Source organism: Chrysemys picta, chromosome 1 (genome assembly GCF_011386835.1).
Source record: "Chrysemys picta bellii isolate R12L10 chromosome 1, ASM1138683v2, whole genome shotgun sequence".
Taxonomy (NCBI): Eukaryota; Metazoa; Chordata; order Testudines; family Emydidae; genus Chrysemys; species Chrysemys picta.
Genome location: NC_088791.1, coordinates 256,579,662 through 256,601,475, shown reverse-complemented (window position 1 = coordinate 256,601,475; position 21,814 = coordinate 256,579,662). Strand labels below are relative to the sequence as shown.

The 21,814-nt window shown below is 44.0% G+C and overlaps 1 protein-coding gene across 20 annotated transcripts in view; it reads right to left on the bottom strand.

Moving 5' to 3' along the window:
* DOCK9 (dedicator of cytokinesis 9) overlaps positions 1-21,814 on the bottom strand; it is a 319,065-nt gene that overhangs the window by 180,111 nt on the left and 117,140 nt on the right. For all 20 annotated transcript variants that reach the window (XR_010600573.1, XM_065592481.1, XM_065592546.1 and 17 more), the window contains exons 5-7: positions 18,751-18,820; positions 14,380-14,475; positions 12,260-12,394 (exon numbers count right to left, since the gene is read on the bottom strand). Coding sequence is in view for 19 of the 20 variants with exons in the window: in XM_065592481.1 (XP_065448553.1) it covers positions 12,260-12,394; positions 14,380-14,475; positions 18,751-18,820 (301 nt within the window). In the remaining variant the exon portion in view is untranslated. The remainder of the gene's footprint in view (positions 1-12,259; positions 12,395-14,379; positions 14,476-18,750; positions 18,821-21,814) is intronic.

Here is a 21,814-nt window from a genome sequence, read left to right as displayed (position 1 = left end):
AGGTGGCCGTGCACTAGTGTGAAGAGATTCAGGAAGCAGGGAAGGCGAATCGGGGCAAACAAAGAGATGGAGAAGATTGGTGAACCAATGCTGATGAGGTCAGGAGGGAGCTATGAGAATTACTGTCATGTGATTCCACCACTGCTTGCGTAGGACTTGCAGGAGCAGGGGAATGGGTGGGAAGGCGTAGCAGTGTTCAGTGGTCATCACCCTGGGAGCCTGGTCCAAGGACTCCTCTGGAGCAGAAGAGGGGAAGCTTGTGTTTCTAAGCTGTTCTGAAAAGGTCTATGCACAGTGCGCCCCACTGGTGAAAGACCAAGTGGAGCGTGGGGTCATGGAGCTCCCATTCATGATTCACATGGAAGGACCTGCTGAGCATGTCTGCCAGAGAGTTGCTGGTGCCTGGGAAGTGCACAGCTTGGAGGTTACCCCGTGCCTGAGGCACCAGTTCCAGAGAAGGATGGCCTCCATGCAGATGAAGGGGGACCAGGCCCCGCTCTGCTTGTTGATGTATACAACCGCCATCATGTTGTTGAACAGCAGTTAAATATGGTGGGATCTGACGAGGGGCAGGAAAGCCCTGCAAGCAAGGTGTGTGGCCCGTAGTTCCAGGATTCTGAACTGGGAGCATCTGTGCTTCCCTGGGCAACCAGAGGCCCACAGAGTTGTGTGACCCTCCAAACGGGCACCCCACCCCATGAGTTCGACACCCATTGTCAGAGTGGTGTGGGGAATGAATGGGATGCCGGCCAGGACCTTGGATGGGTTGAACCACCAGGTGAACAACGAGGAGTCCGGTGGCACCTTAAAGACTAAACAGATTTATTTGGGCATAAGCTTTCGTGGGTAAAAAAAGCCTCTTCTTCAGATGCATGGAGTGAAATTTACACATACAGGCATAAATATACTGGCACATGAAGAGAAGGGAGTTACCTTACAAGTGGAGAACCAGTGCTGACAAGGCCAATTCAGTCAGGGTGGATGTGGTCCACTCCCAATAACTGATGAGGAGGTGTCAATACCAAGAGAGGGAAAATTGCCTTTGCAGTGAGCCAGCCACTCTCAGTTCCTATTCAAGCCCAAATTAATAGTGTTAAGTTTGCAAATGAATTGTAGCTCTGCAGTTTCTCTTTGCAGTCTGTTTTGATGATTTTTTGTTGAAGGATGGCTACTTTTAAATCTATTATTTAATGTCCAGGTAGATTGAAGTGTTCTCCTACTGGCTTTTGTATGTTACCGTTCCTGAGGTCTGATTTGTGTCCATTTATTCTTTAGCATAGAGACTGTCCGGTTTGGACAATGTACATGGCAGAGAGGCATTGTTGGCACATGATGGCATGTATCACATTAGTAGATGTGCAGGTGAATAAGCCCCTGATGGTGTGGCTCATGTGGTTGGGTCCTATGATGGTGTTGCTAGAGCAGATGTGGGGACAAAGTAGGCAACGGGGTTTGTTACAGGGATTGGTTCCTGGGTTAGTGTTTCTGTGGTGTGGTGTATAGTTGCTGGTGAGTATTTGCTTCAGGTTTGGGGGCTGTCTGTAAGCGAGGACTGGCCTGCCTCCCAAGGTCTGAGAGAATGAGGGATAGTTTTCCAGGATAGGTTGTAGATCTTTGATGCGCTGGAGAGGTTTTAGTTGGGGGCTGAAGGTGACAGCTAGTGGTGTTCTGTTATTTTCTTTGTTGGGCCTGTCTTGTAGGAGGTGACTTCTGGGTACTCGTCTGGCTCTGTCAATCTGTTTTTTCACTTCAGCAGGTGGGTACTGTAATTTTAAGAATGCTTGATAGAGATCTTGTAGGTGCTTGTCTCTGTCTGAGGGATTGGAGCAAATGCGGTTGTATCTTAGAGCTTGGCTGTAGACAATGGATTGTGTGGTGTCCTGGATGGAAGCTGGAGGCATGTAGGTAAGTATAGCGGTCAGTAGGTTTCCGGTATAGGGTGGTATTTATGTGACCATCGCTTATTAGCACAGTAGTGTCCAGGAAATGGACCGCTTGTGTGGGCTGATCTAGGCTGAGGTCGATGGTGGAAAGGAAATTATTGAAATCATGGTGGAATTCCTCAAGGGCTTCTTTTCCATGGGTCCAGATGATGAAGATGTCATCAGTGTAGCGCAAGTAGAGTAGGGGCGTTAGGAGATGAGAGCTAAGGAAGCGTTGTTCTAAGTCAGCCATAAAAATGTTGGCATACTGTGTGGCCATGCGGGTACCCGTAGCAGTGCCGCTGACTTGAAGGTGTAAGTTGTCCCCAAATCTTAAATGGTTGTGGGTGAGAACAAAGTCACAAAGCTCAGCCACCAGGTGTGCTGTGGCCTCATCAGGGATACTGTTCCTGACAGCTTGTAGTCCATCCTCTGTGGAATATTGGTGTAAAGAGCTTCTACATCTATCGTGGCCAGGATGGTGTTTTCAGGAAGATCACCAATGCATTGTAGTTTCCTCAGGAAGTCGGTAGTGTCTCAAAGATAGCTAGGAGTGCTGGTAGCATAGGGTCTGAGGAGAGAGTTCAAATAGCCAGATAATCCTGTTGTAAGAGTGCCAATGCCTGAGACGATGGGGCATCCAGGATTTCCAGGATTATGGATCTTGGGTAGCAGGTAGAATACCCCTGGTCGGGGCTTGACTAGGGACTGGGAGTGGCTGGCTCACTACAAAAGCAATTTTCCCTCTCTTGGTATTGAGACCTCATCCACCCTGACTGAATTGGCCTTGTCAACACTGGTTCTCCACTTGTAAGGTAACTCCCTTCTCTTCACGTGCCAGTATATTTATGCCTGTATGTGTAATTTTCACTCCATGCATCTGAAGAGGCGGCTTTTTTACCCATGAAAGCTCATGCCCAAATCAATCTGTTAGCCTTTAAGGTGCCACTGGACTTCTCGTTGTTTTTGTGGATACAGACTAACACGGCTACCCCTCTGATACTTGGCACCACCAGGTGAGGAAGCCAGGACAGAGGCAGGGATCAGGACTGGCTTGCCCCAGTGGTCCAACTGTAGGTTGTAGACTTACCAGAGCCACAGTTGGAGGCAGCACATATGAAGGCGGATACATGGTATGACCGAAGCAAAGACTGCCACGTGGTCAAGAAGGGAGAGGAACTGCCTGATGCGTGTACATGAATGGTGGTGTAGTTGCACAATGAGCACGGTGAGGGAGGAAAATTGATCCAAATGGAGAAAGGCACGGGCCATGACCGAGTCCAGGTGCACCCCTATGAAGGTGAGTGTATGGGCAGGGTCGATAACCGACTTGTCCTCATTGATGCAGATCCCTAGGCTGGTGAGAAGGACCCAGAGGGTCTGGATAAGTGGCAAGGAGGCAGTTGAGAGATACCTGTCATCCAGCTAAGTGAATATGGAATGGCCTAGATGGCGCATTTAGGCCACAACGACCGTGAAGACCTTCATGAAGACACGGGGAAGGGTGGCGATCCCAAAAGGGAGAACTCAGAACTGATAGCAGGAGTGTCCCACTGCGAAGCAGAGGAACTTACGATGAGCGTGGTGGATGTCTACATGAAAATACACATCCTTCATAACAAGAGCTGCGAACCAGGCTCCATGGGGGAAGGGATGGGATAATGAAGGGGAGTGTGACCATCCAGAAGCAGAACTTGCATATGAATTTGTTCAATGACCGGAGATCCTGAATGGGGCGGTGGCCACTCCCTCCCCCCCGCCCCACCTTCTATGGAAGGATCCCCAGGATCCCATGGGGCGGGCAACGAAGAGAGAAGGAGAGGAACCCTATCACGTACTCCTGGTGAAAAACATCCAGCACACAACTATCAGTGGCAATCTTTCTCCATTGGTGGGCAAACAGGGCAAGACAGTCCCCCAAAACCATCTGAGTAGCCATGGAAGGGGCTGAGAGAGGTTTGCGGATCTCGGGGAAAGATGCAAAAGGACTGCTTGGATGGACGTTGTGGGAAGATGGAGGTGGCAGAGGCAGAGTAGTGAGGTCACTGTGTGTGTGGGCGGTAGAGAGACAGCCTTTGCAGGCATTGAGGGTAAGTCTAGTCCAGGGACAAGGAGGCTCTGGTAGGGACTTGTGGTGCGGCAACATCCTAGGGTTTGTTGTAGAGGAGCAGCAGTGCGAGTAGGGGATAGACGATGATCTGGCAGCGGCGGTACCCTGTTGTCTAGGTAAGGATACCAAGCACACTAGTGTGGCCAGGCATATGGGTCACCAGGCATCGGCGACCCCCCATGGGGGTAATGGAACCATGCCTCAGGGGAAGGGCCACACGCTGGCAGGAAGGGCTGGTGCTGGGGGTCCGGGCTATAAGAGCTTGCAGGGGAGAATGTGGGTTCCGGCTCAGAAGACCACTCAGAATTGGAGGACGGGTCCGACAGAACCCAGGCCGTCTGTGCCACCAGTGCAAGACGAAGCAGAACAGGGCGGTCCTGGAGCAGGAGAGGTTCAGCCACGAGTGATACCAGTGGTGAGAGTTGGAGCAGAGCAAGATGCTGCCAGAGCAGAAAAGGTTCATCTGAAGGAAATGGAAGCCTCAAGGCAGCCGGAGACCCAGAGCGCTATGGGGAGCCCACACACAGAAGCATGAGCTTGGCCATAAGTATCAGAGGGAACAAGTGACAGGCGTCACTCCGGCAGATATGTCAGTGCCAGATCCGAGTGCGCCTCCTCCACCAGGCAATTGACGAGGAGAAGTTCCCTAGCTTCCCGACTTTAAGGTAGGAATGAGCAGCAGATGGAGCAGCTAGCGCCAAGTGGGCTTCACCAAGACAATAGAGACAGCATTGGTGCTTGTCACTCTCAGAGAAGGAGCGCGGACACGTAACATCTTTTGAAGCCAGTTTGCTGGGACATAGTCCCCAGGATGGGGGAATGCCCCGCAAGAGGAAAAAAGTCCAAAAGGGGAGATCTAAATGACTAAAAGCTGCCAGCCAACTATATACAACTAGAAATACTATTTACAGAAAGAATGGACAAGGGCTCTCTTAGCAAGCTAAGAGCACCGAGGAACAGCGCTTCTGATTCTAGCCGTGCAGGAGAGTAAGAGGGAACTGGAGCGGCATCGACCCCCACAGACTCTTAAAGCCTAGGACGCATCACACGGCTGACACATGTCGCACATGGCTGTCAACAGACACTACTACGAGCAGTTCCAGCTCTGGCACATGGCGTGCATATGCACCCACATCTGGAATCCATATAGAAAAGAAGATCTAAGTGTTATATTGACCTGGCTAAGTGGGATTGGAAGAACCCTATATTTGATGGAATTGGTTTCTTGGGATTAGAAGGACCCTGTATCTGACAAAATAGGTTTTCAGTAACCACTCAAAGTCTAGTGTCTGGGTGCTAAGCCAAGAGCTAGAATGCCTAAGGAGACTGCATTTTTGGCTTCTTGTTAACCAGTGTGGTGAGACAGAAGTTCATTTTTGTTACTGGCTTGGTATAATCTAATAATAGAGTAACTACCAGTTTGTGGTGAGTCTGATCGATTTCTCAGAGGTCTGTCCTGAATTTGGTATTCTCAGCGGTGACCCACTGAAGCATAGTGACATAGGGTTCCCAAATTTAATTGTATCTTAACTTCAAGATCCAGACTTTTATGACTTCTATTTTACAAGCTCAAATCAGTGTGGTACCTAAAAGTCAAGTTCTGGTCTTTTCTTGTCATACGTTCCTGTTAGTAATTAAGATTTTGCAGTCCAAATTCTCATGTGCCTTCAGTTGCATCTACCACAGGCGTGTGTACGGGGTGTACCGGGTGAGCCCAGGCACACCCTAATGCCTGCGGGATTTGCCCCCAGTGGTGCCACAGGCCTCGCGCCGCTCTCAGAAGTGGCCGGCATCACATCCCTGGTGCCCCGTGAGTTGCTCCAGGCACCGCCCCCCACAGTTACCATTGGCCGGGAACGGGGAACCGCTGCCAATGGGAGCTTCGGGGGAGGTACCTGGAGGCGTGGCAAGGGCAGGGCAGGGACGTGGTGAGCGGCGTGGTGTGGGGCCACGGCAGGCAGGGAGCACGGCGCTGCAGGAAAGCGGCGCTGGGCCAGAGCCAGAACCCCTCCTGCAGCCTGCCCCGAGCCCCCTGCCTGCACCTTGCACCCCTCCTGCACCCCAACTCCCTGTCCTGAGCCCCCTGCTGCACCCCTCCTGCACCCCAACTCCCTGCCCTGAGCCCCCTGCCTGCACCTTGCACCCCAACCCCCTGCCCTGAGCCCCCTCCTGCACCCCACCCCTCAACTCCCTGCCGAGCCCCCTGCCGCACCCCACACTCCTGAACCCCAGCCCCCTGCCTGCACCCTGCACCCCAACTCCCTGCCCTGAGCCCCCTCCTGCACCCTGCCCACCAACTCCCTGCCCTGAGCCCCGTGCCGCACCCCATACCCCTCCTGCACCCCAACTCCCTGTCCTGAGCCCCCTCATAAACCCTGCACCCCTCCTCTGCTCCAATCCCTTACCCTGAGCCCCTCCCTGCACACTGCACCCCCTCCCACACCCCAACCTTTATGATGTTTGCCTTTTAAAAAAATAAATACATAAAACTCCCTGGGTGCACATGCTAATGAAATGTGCAGCGCATGCCTATGCATCTACCCAATCTTATAGTCTTCAGAGATGCAGCACAAGCGTGACTTATGGCAGAATCTGCTTAATTAACAATTATGTTAATATATGAGCCAAAACAGAATTAACTTAACTTTCTCATAGCTGTGCTGGCTCTAAAAAGTTAACAGTAAAACTTTATTTCTGTTATGAAAGTAAATAGATACAACTCCAGATAAACAGAGGCAGCAGCTCTGTTGACTAACATGCTACCATTTTTTAAAAAGTCACTTTCTTGACAATGACCACAGTTTAAGGCCAAGTCCTATCCTATCCTGAGCTGTGCAGGTCACCAGGATATGAATGAAGGAGAATAAAAATACATAAGTAGTTTCTTCCTCCCTCTTTACCAAGGATCGGGGAAGGATACTGGGGTCCAGAGCCAGTGAAAATACACAGCGCCTCCCTACAAATGACCCCTGCCCTCCTGCAAGATGCCCTGGAATATGCCACATTTCTGGATGTGCTCTTTTGGTCTGTTTTGTGACAAGCATTGGTAGGGGAGGGGAAGAGCCATACAATGAAATAATTTGGGAGGAACTCTGAGGGGATCTTTGTAAAGATTTCAGAAACCTCTCAGTGGTTTTTAATCAGAGGGAATAACCTGGGCCTTAGTTTGCAGGGCATTAACCTAAGAGACTAAAGACAATTGACTCATTTGACTTAGATTATTTGTATGTTTATTTAAGTGGTTGAACTGCATATATTATATGGGCCTACAGTCCATTTGCTGCACGTCACCTATCAACATTATATATGTACTAAAGGAATATTTCATTTCTATTCTCAACATTTTTATACGGTTAATTGAAAAACATTGCAGCATGGGCTCACCAAGCTTTTTCTCATTAATACAATAAAACAGTTGAAATGTGCTCCTTACAAACTTCATAAATAAAGCAAACTTGGTTTTGATTATTTTAAGTTTGTTGGGTGTACAACTCATCATTTTTAAAATTTGTGTTTTGGTTGCACCCCAAAGGCCCTACTCAGGATTGGGGGGCCATTCTGGAAAGCACTGTACAAACACACAGAAGGATCCAGTCCCTGCTACAAAGAGTATCTGATTTGAAACTAGTACTTTGTGCCCCTATGCTACAAAGACTCAGGCACGTGCTTAACTTTACACACTGAGTATGCCTATTAATTTCAATGGGACTACTCACAGTGCATTAAGTTAAACATGCAAAGGCGTCTTTACAGCATTTGGGGCCTTAATAGATAAGTTCTTTGAGTTATGGACCGGCTTTTCAGTATACGAGCATACAGTTCCTATTGAACTGAGGTCATGTACCCCAACTGGGCCTCTACACAGTACTGCAATACAAACACTAAAATGCATCTAGTGCATACAGCAAATTATTGTGCGCAACAGGAGAGGCAAGACAAGATTAATAGTAGTAAAACCATGCATCTACACAGGGTCACTGTGTGCACAACCTCATGGTTCAAAATAATATGAAAGGTTTTTTCCTCCAACTCCCAAAACTGCTTTTTAACTGAGCTATTATTAATTGGTTGATTTCTTCCTGGCTTCTCAGCAAAAGTGGGTTTTGATGAGAGATTTCATGTTTTTGATATTTTACTGTTAGTTTGGAGCAGAAATTAGTGGTCTTTAAATCCAAAGTGCCAAGACAAATTAGCATGGATGTCTTGTGCAATTTAATTGATTATAAACTTGCATCAGTCAAAATTGCAAATTTTAAACAGGTGAATATATATTTTAGTCTCCCAGTAGCAAGACAATAGTTAAAGTTGTGTCAGAACTTTTTATTTTACAGATTCTGTACCTCTGTTTCACCTTTTTACAGAACCCTTTTTTGTAAACATGCCAGGGGGAATTTCCAGATTTCAGCCACTTATAATTATGTATGGCATCATCTCCAGTGTATATTTGGTCTGAATGTTGTTTTCAGGAAATTTGGGGAAACTGGAACACCAGAAAACCCTGATTTTGCCTCCCTCCCGCCCCCGCCTCCCCCCCCCCCCCCACACACACAATGCACAATTACTGTCCTCTGCCACTTCCTGAGCAGCAATACTGAGACATCACAGATTATCAGTCACACACACACTCCAGTTCACTGGCATTCTGGGAAGTATCACTAGGGCCAGGGTTGTCATGGCAACAGCTAACTGTGATAACTGATTTACATCAGACTACACTAACATTCTTACAAAGAAAGGTCACAGAGGACTGTCATGAAAGCATATTGTGTTTTCAGAACCTCACACTGTATTCCTTTAGTTTGTACTGTAGTAAGTTACGTGATTTCTTTTAAAAGGGTAATTGTTTGCTACTTTCCTCAAAAAGGGTTACATGAAAATAAGATATAAAATTACACCTCCTTTTCATATATATTGTTTATATGCTTCTTACAAACTGGGGGAAATTATAAAAATGAATCCCTTTCAGTCTTGTTACATAATTTAAAAGAAATATTATTTAGAAGTTGAAGTAAAACTGAAGTTGCAGTAAAAAACATTTTGTTTATGAATATAGTTTACTTTCAAAACATTGGTCAACATGACAGTGGTAAAATAAGGACCATCACAAAGACAATGACGATAAAACATACATTGAAGACAAAATTTGCAAGTGCCTTAAACAGTACATCTATAAAATATTTTCAATTTAAAAACTAAGAACATTCACAAATAAATTTTAACATTAATTAAGTTTGCTTTTATTAATAAACTAAGCCATAAAAATCAGGAAATAATTAAAAGGTTACAAGAAACACTTGTTAAGAAATGCCAGAATGAATGTTGCCCATCCAACTTTAATTCAGCCCCCTTGCATTATGATAGTGTATTTAAAGATTATTATTTTTTTTTTTAAATACACACAAGACCCCTGGTTCATTCAGCATACTGGATGGATCTACTCTGAGGATCAATCGGAGCTCTGGAGTGAAGGAGTATGTTGTTTGTAGGACCCCTGCCTCTTTTGCTGCAGAAGCTGGAAGATTTGTAGTGAATGAGGCAGGAGACTGCAGAAAGAGAAAGGACAGCCTCATGATTAGGGCATTTAAATGCTGCTCTGGAGACTTGGATTCTATCCCTGCTTATGCTATCGAGTTCTTACGTGATGCTGGACAAACCACTTACACCAAACTTTTCAGAGACAGTCACTTCTGTGTGTAATTAAAAACTATATCAGAATGCATACACACAAGGTGGGAAATTAAGGTTGCATGGGCAATGTTCATTCTGGCATTTCCTAACTTCAGAGTGCTCATCTTTGCATCCTTTTAATCCTTAACTTTGTATTTCCTAATTTATCATTAAGGTAGCTCTCAGCAATAAACTAAATTAAGTATTTTGTTTGTGAGACAAGGTGGATGAGGTAATATCTTTTATTGGACCAACTTCTGTTGGCGAAAGAGACAAGCCTTCAAGCTTACACAGTGCTCTTCTTCAAGTCCAGGAAAAGTATTCAGAGTGTCACAGCTAAATACAAGATGGAACACACTGTTAAGTATACAGAGTTAACACATGTTGCAAGAGACCACTCAAAGTGAAGTGGGCTGTTAACACCTCTGCAGTCATAGATTAAAGGTGGGTTAATGGGTTGCAGATTGTTATAATGAGCCATAATATCCAGTGTCTTTGCTGAGTTTATGATTTGTAGTGTTTATAAAAGTCCCCCCCCCCCCCCTTATGCTAGTATAACTTATAAAAAGAGTCTACAGGCTCACAACCTTACGTGCAACAGGGAAATGGGGGAATAAAGGCAGCAAGAATATGAGAGTAACCCTCTGGACAAAAGTGGGTAAGCACTCCACAAGGAACTCCTATCCAAGGCTCCTGAACTACAGAGATGAGACCCTGAGACAGGATTTCAAGGGAAGATACTGTAAAATGAGCAAAAGTAGAGGCTCCTCAGTCATTCACAAAAAACACAGTGAGGACCTTTGTTGGAAAAGTTCAGGAGGGAGAAGACGCAGAGGAGAGGAATTTGCTGCAGATCAAGTTTCAGCTTAGTTTTATTTTAGTTTGTTTGTTTCTAATGGTCAAAAACTTTATCATGGTAAATACTAACAATCTTGACTAAAGCAGGAAGAAAAACTCTGCTCTCATCTATTTCAGTCCTTTGGAATCTAAAGATTAGGATGTTGAGATTTTTTGTTTGTTTGTTTGTTTTTTTACACACGCACTAACTGGGGGGCAGGACAATGCACTCAGATTTCAGTTTAAAAGTCACTGGGGCCAAAGAGTGAGGAATGAAAGAGTTTGGCTGCGAGGGAGGAGGAACATGTCACTCAGTGGACAACCTTCCCTCCCCTATATTGTGTCTGCTTTTTGCCACTTCCCTCTGCACAATATACCTTCATGGTGAAAAATTCAAGCCCATCCATTCCTAGTGGGCCCATGTGCCTCCTCCCCTGCCAGCTGCTTCCTACTGAGTCTTAGTGCTCCACCGTGCTATGAATTATGGAATATTCTAGACTGCACCCCGTCATCTATATCACAGTACCATAATGAGAATCAGTGAAAGAGACTTGTTTAGGGGGACAGTATGTGCTTCAGGCCCAGCATTGGCACAACTGAGCTAGAATTTAACATCATCTTAGTCAGGGGTGACAGAGAGTTAGGGAAAGGCAGGGAAAGAGTGAGTAAGAGGTACATGGCAAAGAGCAATAAGAGGGCATCGTGACGAGATGTCTGCCATGTTCTATTTAAATTTGAACCAATCTACAGTTTCAGTAAGTTTAGACAGGACTAACTTTCTAAACCAAGATAATACTGGTAAATCCCTACATCTGATCAACTTGATGCCTAAGTAATTGTGTTACAACTACAAGGCTTTTACAGCCAAGTTTACATTATCAATTTATTCAAATATTTTTTGTGCTATTTGGAAAGTAATTTTGGGTAGAACTTTTTAAGCATCTATACAAGTTTATGCAAGGAAGAAAGGAAATACACATATAAAATATTTTATAGAGGTATTCTTTCCACTAAGGTTACTATGTCCATATTCAGTAATTAATGCTAAGAGCTTAAAAACCCAGTTGTCTCCATGTCTGCTCTGCCTAACAAAACAGATACATGCTGTACTGTAAACATAACACAACTCCATGAAAACAATCCTCTGGCACTTGCTACTAGCAAAACTTTTTGGCCAAAGAGTTATATCTTTTGCTTCAAACTTTTATTTTTAAAAAGTAAAAAGGTCAAGTGAAAGCATCTGGAAGGGTGGCTGTGAACATGATGCAACTCCCACAACTAAAATCCCACACAAGAAGATATGCAAAACATTTTACAGCCCATGTAACTACACAAAATGTAACAGAACTTAATTTTATGCTTTCATTAATTTTCCATGCTTTCTTCATTTATTTGTCTTGCTGCTTGCCTCCATGTGTTTCTTATAAACACATCACATAAATCAGTGACTTTGTCCATTTTCAGAAACAACCACTTTGAAAATTTAAAACACGACCTACAAAATCTAACTACTTTTCTTCCTAACATGTAGCGTACCTGCCTGTTTATGTGACTATTTTAAAAGTATGCAGTATGCGTTTAATAATTATATCTCAGGATTATGTAGATTTTGAAAATTTCTGGTCTAATAAATTCATCATCTACACACACACACACACACACACACACACACACACACACACACACACACTATGTAAAAAACAGACTGTGCAATTATATTTACCTGAACCACCCCCATACAAGAATCCAAAAATATCGATCCTTTTGGCTCTTTAGATATTTTCTCATCTTTGTAGAAGTTGAGATTATATGATCCATCACCAAGTTGGATTAAGTGGAAAAATCTTCTCTTAAACGACTAGTTAAAAAAAAAATGCATTGTTAACAGCAGTACTATTGATTTCATATTTCCCCGTAAGAATTAATATAAATGGGGTGGTGGGAGGCGGCGCTAGGTTCCAGGGAAATTTTTTTCACCAGACAAAAGTCATTATATAGACATACACAGGATAAGTTTAAAATAATTTTAAACAAACAATTTAATACTGTACTCACCAATGATGATTGTGAAGCTTGGTTGAGGCAGCGGTGTAGCGGGGTGGGGGCGCGAGGGCTTGCCCCATTCCGCCCACCCAATGCTCCTGCAGGGGAGCGGGATGAGGGCGTGGGGGCTTGCCCAGTTCCACCCACCCGACATTCCAACTGGGGAGCAAGGTTCCTGCCTGCTCCCCAGCGGGAGCCCCGGGCGGGCAGAACAGGGCACGCCACCACCCCACCACCCCACTCCCCGGCAGGAGCTCTGGGCAGGCGGAACAGGGCAAGTCTCTGCACCCCAGTGCAGAAGCCCTGGGTGGGTGGAATGGGGTAAGCCCCCACACCCCACCCCACTCCCCGCAGGAGCGCCCAGTGGGTGGAATGGGGCAAGCCCTCACATGCCCCACCCCGCTCCCCAGCTGGAACACCTGGCGGGCAGAGCGGGGCAAGCCCCCGCGCCCTGACCCGGTCCCTGCCAGGAGCACCGGGAGGGCGGAGCAGGGGGAGCCAAACAACGTTGTAAGGCAGGGGTCGGCGACCTTCGGCATGTGGCCCATCAGGGTAATCCACTGGTGGACCACGAGACATTTTGTTTACGTTGACTGTCCGCAGGCACAGCCCCCCACAGCTCCCACTGGCCGCAGTTCACCGTTCCTGGCCAAAGGGAGCTGCGGGAAGCCAGGGGCCACAGGGCCATGCCTGGTGACAGTCAATGTAAACAAAATGTCTCGCAGCCTGCCAGTGGATTACCCTGATGGCCGCGTGCCAAAGGCTGTCGACCCCTGTTATAAGGGAACATTGCGGGTCTTTAAAGGTGTGTGTTCTCTAATAGGTCAGCATCCTAATAGCAAAACAACGTTAACTGGGAAGATGTTAAGTCAGGAGTTACTGTACTTGCTTTAATTATGTAATACACCATCAATACACATAGCTTAAAGACAGAACTTTTTTTCTGTTTAACCCAATATAAACATTACAATAGAATTACGTCCAATTAATTTTCCAAAAGGGGAAAGTTTCATTATACTGATAAAATAGGGATGGGAGGAAGCAATTTATGAATCGTATCATGCTATTGGTTGTAAGTTTAAAGATATTTTTAAATCAACCCCAGCACTTAAACACATACATTATATAAATAATAATATGAATGACAATGGATTTTAAGGTTATACTCTGAAGTTACTATAGAAAGTGCATCATGGAGTTCCATGTTTCTCTCAATGGATCTGTAAAGTGTGCAAATTTTGTACAAATAAAATGTTTCACAAGTTATGTTAACTGCCAGTCCTGCATGGGATCAGAAAGTCAAGTTGAGTATCCATTTCTCTCAATTACACCAGTAAGATTTTATAACCGGTTCTTAGTTAACTCTCCATATCTGTATGGCGGTACTGTGGTGCTAATAAAAGCAAGTAGAAATAATTTAATTTTAAAAATAAAGCAAACAAAACAGACTCAACACACAATAGGGAGGTGATCTGGATAAGAAGGTTTCATATTATGTGGGTCACTTTTCTGATCACAATTACACCTTTCGGTGCAGTTCTAATCTGAAAGTGACTGTAAAAATGACACCTACTTTCTTAGGAGACCTACTTTAAGAGTGCATGGCTTCAGGAGTCTTCTTTGCTTAATTTTATATTTTACTACTTATAAGGTAAGCAGAAGCTTCCCCTTCTTCACCCTATGTTCTTTTTAACAAAAGAAAAGTATACACATCTACTTTTCAGAGAAGAATCATACTGAAATATTAAATATCTATAAACAGTCGTCTTTTAGTGTGGCACAGGACGTTAGTAAACTTACCCTCATAGTTACACTGATTGCACTATTCATATTGCCTTTGTACAGCCATCCTTGTTTAGTTATCCCACCCTTCTGAGATCCTAGAGATGCTGCATCCTAAAACAAAATTACACAAACTGAAACTGCTTTCCATCAACAGTTGTGGTTATAGGTTATCGTAACATTTTATGAACTTTCATATACTTTTTACAATTGAATTTACAATTAGGGTAAATCTGTAGCCCAATTATCACAACAATCTTCAAAACTCTATTTTAGGATTTTATACTATTGCCCATTACCATTCTACCTAAGCACCTTTCACATAAAATCCATTAGCAATAGTTAAGTCCTTAGTGCATTTCATGAATCCTCCGATTGTTTTCTATTTGCAGGGTATAGAAACTTTGCTTGGGTAGGGATTTTTTTTTTTTTTTTAATTTTAGTTTCAGGTCTAATTTGTTGTTTTGGGAGAAGGGAGTGTATGTCAGTGTTGTGGAATGTCATTCTTGTTATGGTGGAAAGGTTTTGTCAAAGAGGAAGAAGGTTTTGCAGCATTTCCTAAAGCTGGTCAAACCACGGATTCATTTACTTCCTCTGGAAATTCATGCCATAGGTGCATCCCCTCCACCAGAAATGATTTGTCCCCAGCTTTCACACACTTTGGAACAATGCATATCGAAGTCCAGGATGGAGGAGCATAGGATTCAAGGATTCATGGATGAAAATACAGTTGTAAATGTAAATAGGGCTTGATCCATTAATTGCTTGGAAGATTGTGACCCAGGACTTAAATTAATACCAGAAGGAGACTGGGAGCCTGTGGAGCCACAGAAGTATGGGCCTGATTTGTTTTCACAGTAGCCCAAACCAGGGAAGATGCATGTGAGAATGCCTGGCAAATTCTTCAGATATACAAAGCTTTAGGGACTGCAAACTTGAGTGTCTCAGATGACGTCAGTTGTCCCGGTGTAACACGAGAGATGAGGTACCTTAGATAAACAGAACCCAAGCTATCAAGGGCTTTTGGGTTTAAAACCAAAAGCTTGAATTTCACCCAAAAATTAATTTTAAAACAGAACATTCTAAGGAGCACAAATGTAACAAGCACCAAACAAGAAGCACTGTTAAATAAGTCACTGCTAGCTGAAGCTTGAATGGTCTTCAAGTGTAGCACCACATATCAAGTTGAGGTAACCCATTCTGGTAGGACAAAAGAATGAATGAATGGGGATTGGAAGGAGTAGTTTCAGCCCTCTAGAGAGGCACAGAGAGGAGGAAAATACTCTTTGTAACATATTTGGATATCAAGTAGTAAGCCAGCTATCAAGTGGGCATGGGATGAAAGTTTGTATATCTACAGGGGACCGTTTCAAATTAACATGGTTTAGTACCAGAGACTAAAACAGAACAATAATTATTCTTTTAAAAGCTCCATTAATATGCATATTTATTCTGGCTAGCAGCAACCTATACATGTGTGCCAGGAGCCACAAAAATATGCACAGAGGGCTGCACAATTAAATCTTAAAATTCATAAATGCCAGTTAACATGGTTTTATGGTTGTGGTAGTTCAACAGTTCCCCAGAGAACTACTGTTCTCTGTGGGTAGGCCTCAATTCTTTCCTTGTCTCACTGAAGAGCTTGCTTGCTCCTGGTCAGGCCCCTAGTCCCAATCACCCTTAGCCTGTTGGGTCATAGGAGACCTACCATCAAATGTTAACATTCACTAGCCCGACTCAAAATCTACCAATTCCCTGCCCACTGCTTTGAAAAGTACTCAGGTATCTCAGTGCTAGTACATTATAAATACCTCAGTAAGTCAGCTGGGGAACACTGTTTCCAACTACAAGCTCCCCTCTTTTCTCTGACACAGATTAAAAGAGAAGGGGTATCTAAGGGCCTGTCTACATGTGAAATGATACAGCAGTGTTGCTGCATCACTGTAGCACTTCAGTGTAGACACTACATATGCCAACGGGAGGGATTCTCCAATCAGCAGAGATAATCTATCTCCCCGAGATTCAGAATTCTTCCATCAGCCTAGCACTGTCTACACCAGTTTGACTACAACACTCAGGGGTGTGGATTTTTCACACCCATGAGCAACTTAGGTGAGTTGACCTAACTTTTCAGTGTAGACCAGGCCTAAATTCTGACCTAAGACAACTTTGTTTTTCTAGTTCCAGGCCTCTGTTGAACTGAGTTTGCCAATTCTGCTGAACTGTGTAATGTTTTTGTGATAGAAATGGAATTATTGTGTGTTCACCTATTCCACCATTTGAAAGTTTGAACTCAAGTCTCCAGAGGAGAAAAGCTAATGCACTTTTAAACTGCTCCATCTGTTAATTCAAAGGAAGGCAAAGTCCCTGGCCAACAGCACAATGCTTTTGCATTGAAAATTCGCTTCCTGTTTCCTACAGATTATAGGCTCATTTCCCCGTTTGTATTGTTGTTGCATGCTAGGGTTATGTTTTCAATGATTTTTCCACAATAAGATCCAAAGCCTACTCCTGAACAGATTATTGTTCCAACAATCACCTACACACTAGCTTCATTCCTCACTCTCAGGCTGATTTTAAAATTCACCTACATCAAACAGCATTTGCCATCTGTTGGCCCAATAGCTTGAATTATCCAAATCCTTTTATTACAAACATGTGGTGTTTTTTTTCCTCCAGATTTGATGGCACTGTTCCTTATTTGCTCTTCGTTCAATTTTTCCATTATCTGCAAACTTAATAATTTTGTTTTATACATCCCCCATAAAATGATTTTTAGATACTAAGCAACTTTTTTTTTACCCACAAAAAAGCCTGACAGTCCAAAAGAAGAAAAACCTCTTGCTCTATTTGGACAGATTTATCCATGAAGTTGTGTATCATTTGGCACTTTAAGTGCCCATTGAAGTCATTTTTTCTGGATTTCTTTTCCTGTTACTATTGTTTGTAGAGGCATTTATGTATAAACAGACATCTTCTATAGTGATTGCCATTCCAAATTTTACTATACTCCAGTATTTGAGTTCTGGTATTTTTCCTTCACCTGTTTAACTTTAGTAGGAAATACTGTAATTACTGCAGCAAAGTTTATTTTTTCTTATTCACACTAGGCTCCTTCACCACCTGATTCATTTAATGGTATCTAAATAGCTTTTGTGGTGTTGAGCTGTGATATCAGAAATGCTACACTACAGAAATAATAATATTTAGGTCTTATCTCACCTCAAAGAATTCTAAAAAAATATTATTCCCATTGTACAGATGGGAAAACTTGGGCACAGATAAGTGAAGTGACTTGCCCTAGGTCATGAAGCACATCAGTGCCGAAGCAGGAATGGAATTCAAATCTTAGGACTCTGGATGAGAAGTCAGATCTACTGAACCACTATGCTTTATTGCACCACTAAGTCAATCAAGGACTGGCCCTATTTTACACACATAATTAATTATTTAGTGATGAGTATTTTAGAGATTAAAAAGCACTATGTAAGTACTGAGCATTACTATCAGCAGTACTTATATGATAAGAAATACAAAATTGAGTTAGCTCACTTGAAGGCTTTCACAGTACTATAAGGGAGCTGAAATATTTATGAGATAAGAAGGCAGCAGCCTCAACATTCAATCTCTTGTTCTAAAATATACCATGATAAAAACTATGTAGTGTATACAGTCAGACAGTTTGTTTGTTGAAAAACATATTTTGAAGTTTGAAACCTTCTTGAAACCAGTTGGCACTACTGAAATCACTGTTCTCAGGAAGCAGAGGATTGGAAGGAAAATAAGTAAAAAGGTTTCAGCCATTTTTGATTAGTTCCTGCTTTCTCTGACATTCTCAGAGCTGGTCTACATTCAGACTTATTTTGGACACCAAAATAACTATTTTTAATCTTTGTTTTGTTTTGTTATTCTGGTGCAAGTGTGTGTGTGGGGGAGGGGGGACTTATTTTGGAATAAAACTGTTCTATTCCCACTTTGCTTCAGTTGCAAGTTAAACTGAAATGGAACATTTATTCCAAAATGAGTATACACACACACACACACACTTGCATGAAAGCAAATGATGTGAATTAAGAACAGTTTAGTTAGTTTGGTGCAAGTTTGTGTGTAAACCAGCCCTCACCAGTTATAATCCCCTCACCGCCAACATAAACTCATTCTCTCTGCTATCAGAATTTCTCCTCCATAAATATGACAGACATTGGAAACACAAGAGTAGTTAAAAACCAGCATCCAGTGCACTTATAGATTTCCCACTTTCAAACCTTTTTAAAGTCTGAAGTGACTATCGAATTAAACCTCTATTTTTACTCAATATAAGCATTTAAGAGACTATTTCTAATGAAATAATCTTACCGAATAGAAAGAAATAGATTATTATCTGCTCACCTCATCTTTGTCTGCTTCTTCATCAACTTCATATACATGAACTGGAAGTTTCTCTGATTTGGTCCCTTTGCTAAAGAAGAAAAAAATTCTTAATACTCAGATATTTTGTGATCACTTACAAAATCATTCAGTATCCAACCCTTTACAATTATTCTGAAAGGAAAATATAAATCACACTATTAAGAGGCAGTAATATGTGCTCCTTGGTGGAACAGAATTCACCTAAGCCATTTTCCACAGTTCCATCTTCTGCCCTCTGCCGTCTGCACAGACTTCTTATTGGCCTGGGGAGAGCTGCCTTAGACTGAATAAGTGCTCTCCTCCTGCTGCACCATAATTTTCCCTTCTATTCCCCTCTGTGCTGGGAACAGGATTTGGGACAAGCAGTCAGTCCTTAACTTTGAGATACTGTATTTGCATTTAATTTCTGAACATATGTTATACTGATTAATCATTGGGTTTTTAATTTGGGTCAAGCAAGAACCACATTTGAGTTTCCACAAGTTCCACTATGTTGTGTTGCAACTTTGGGGGCAGTAAGTCTTTAGTGGGTGGGGATAGAGTATATTTATTCAGTTGTTAGGGTCAGGACTGCAGGTGGGGAGGAGCATATTGTGACAGATATGCATGCAGTACTTTTAGGGACCATACTGTATTAAGTTTATGAATGCTTTATGTACCACTGTGGGCTAGGGACTGTATATGACTCAATAAGAGGAGGTTACTCACCCTGTGCAGTAACTGACGTTCTTCGAGATGAGTGTCCCTGTGGGTGCTCCACTCTAGGTGTTGGTGCGTCCCTGCGCCTTCACTCGGAGACTTTTCGTAGCAGTACTCGTACTGGCCACACATGCGCAGAGGCTGCCCCCCGCAGTGAGTCTAGGATAATAGTGCGCATGCGTGGCCAATCTCCTCAGTTCCTTCTCTACAACTGAGGCTACCCCAACTCCGAAGTAGAGGGGAGGAGGGTGGGTAGTGGAGCACCCACAGGGACACTCATCTCGAAGAACGTCAGTTACTGCACAGGGTGAGTAACCTCCTCTTCTTCTTCGAGAGATGTCCCTGTGGGTGCTCCACTCTAGGTGACTTAAAAGCCGTGTATCTTAAGGAGGTAGGGACTTCGGATCTGATAGGAACGCAGTTGATAGTACAGCCCTGCCCAAACGTATATCAGATAGAGGGCCTTGAGTAAGGGCATAGTGTTTAACAAAAGTGTGCTCAGAGGACCAGGTAGTTGCTTTACAGATATCAGCCAGGGGAACTTTGCGTAAGAATGCTACAGAGGCAGCCATAGATCTAGTGGAGTGTGTTCTGATGCCGTCTGGAGGTGTAACTTTCTTCATCTGATAGCACAACCGAATGCACTGAGAAATCCAGTTCGAAAGTCTCTGGGTAGAAATAGGTGTACCTCTGGAACGCTCCGCGATGGAAACAAAAAGTCTGGAAGAATTTCTAAAAGGTTTGGTTCTATCCAAATAGAAGGACAAGGCCCTGCGTACATCTAGTGTATGCATTGAGGCTTCGAACGAGTTCGCATGTGGCTTCGGGAAAAAGGTTGGTAAGTGAATTGGCTCATTAATGTGGAACGAGGAGTGTACTTTAGGAAGAAAATTGGGGTGTAACCTGAGGGTAACCTTGTCTTTAAAAAATATCGTATATGGTGGGTCTGCCATAAGAGCTGCTATTTCTCCTGCCCGCCTGGCGGAGGTAATTGCCACTAAAAATGCTGTTTTCATCCAAAGGTGTAAAAGGGAACACGTGGCTAGGGGTTCAAATGGTTGTTGGGTTAGGCAAGAGAGAACTAGATGAAGGTCCCACGGGGTGGTGGGTGGTTTTATGTCTGGGTATAGGGTTTGGAGTCCCTTGAGGAAGCGCTTGGTGATAGGATGAGCAAATACGGAAGTACCCTCAATTTTGTCATGAAAAGTTGTAATAGCAGCTAAATGGACCCTGATGGAACTGGAAGAAAGGCCGGATTGCTTAAGGTCCAATAGGTAGTCAAGTATGAGCGGAAGAGGTGCTGACGTGGGACTAAGTTGTTTAGTTGAACACCAGTGTGTGAATCGTTTCCACTTACATAGATAGGTGGTGCGAGTAGATTGTGTTCTGCTATGCAGGAGCACTCTTTGAACTTGTTCAGAACAATCTAGTTCATTTTGGGAGAACCATGTAGGAACCATGCTTTGAGGTGGAGCATGGATAAGTTGGGGTGGAGAAAACGGCCGTGTTGTTGTGATAGGAGGTTCGGAATGAGAGGCAAGGGGATTGGTGGTCGAATGGACATTTTGGTGAGAAACGGAAATCAGGGCTGTCTGGGCCATGATGGGGCAATTAGGATCACTTTGGTTCCATCTGTTCGTATTTTTATCAGGACCCTGTTCAGAACCGGTATCGGGGGAAACGCATACAATAAGTTTTGGTGCCATGGGATCATGAATGCGTCTCCCAGGGAATGTTTGCCTAGCCCTGCTCTGGAGCAAAAATTGGGACATTTCTTGTTTTTTCCAGTTGCAAAGAGGTCTATTACTGGGTAGCCCCAAATGCGGAATATGTCGCGAATGATGTGCTCGTTTAATTCCCATTCGTGATCCCATGGGAAACGTCTGCTTAGTTCGTCCGCTGTGGTATTCATCACTCCAGGAAGGTAGGTCGCTGATACCCGGATGTTGTTCGCAATGCACCAGTTCCAGAGTTTCATAGCCTCTGTGCACAGGGACTGGGATCGAGCTCCCCCCTGCCTGTTCACGTAGAACATGCATGCAATATTGTCTGTCATTATGCGTACGTGTTGGTTCTTGATCAGTGGTAGGAATTGACGGCACGCATTGCGAATGGCTCGAAGTTCTAGGACATTTATATGGAGAGAGGTCTCGGTTGAAGACCAAAGCCCCTGGGCTGTGTGGTGAGACATGTGTGCACCCCATCCTGTCAGAGATGCATCGGTCGTCAGTATGAGGGTTGGAGCCTGCTGAAGAAAGGGGACTCCAGAGCAGAGGTTGGAGTGAATTGTCCACCACTGTAGAGAATCTTTGACTCGGGCAGGTATGGAGAGAGTCTTGTTTAG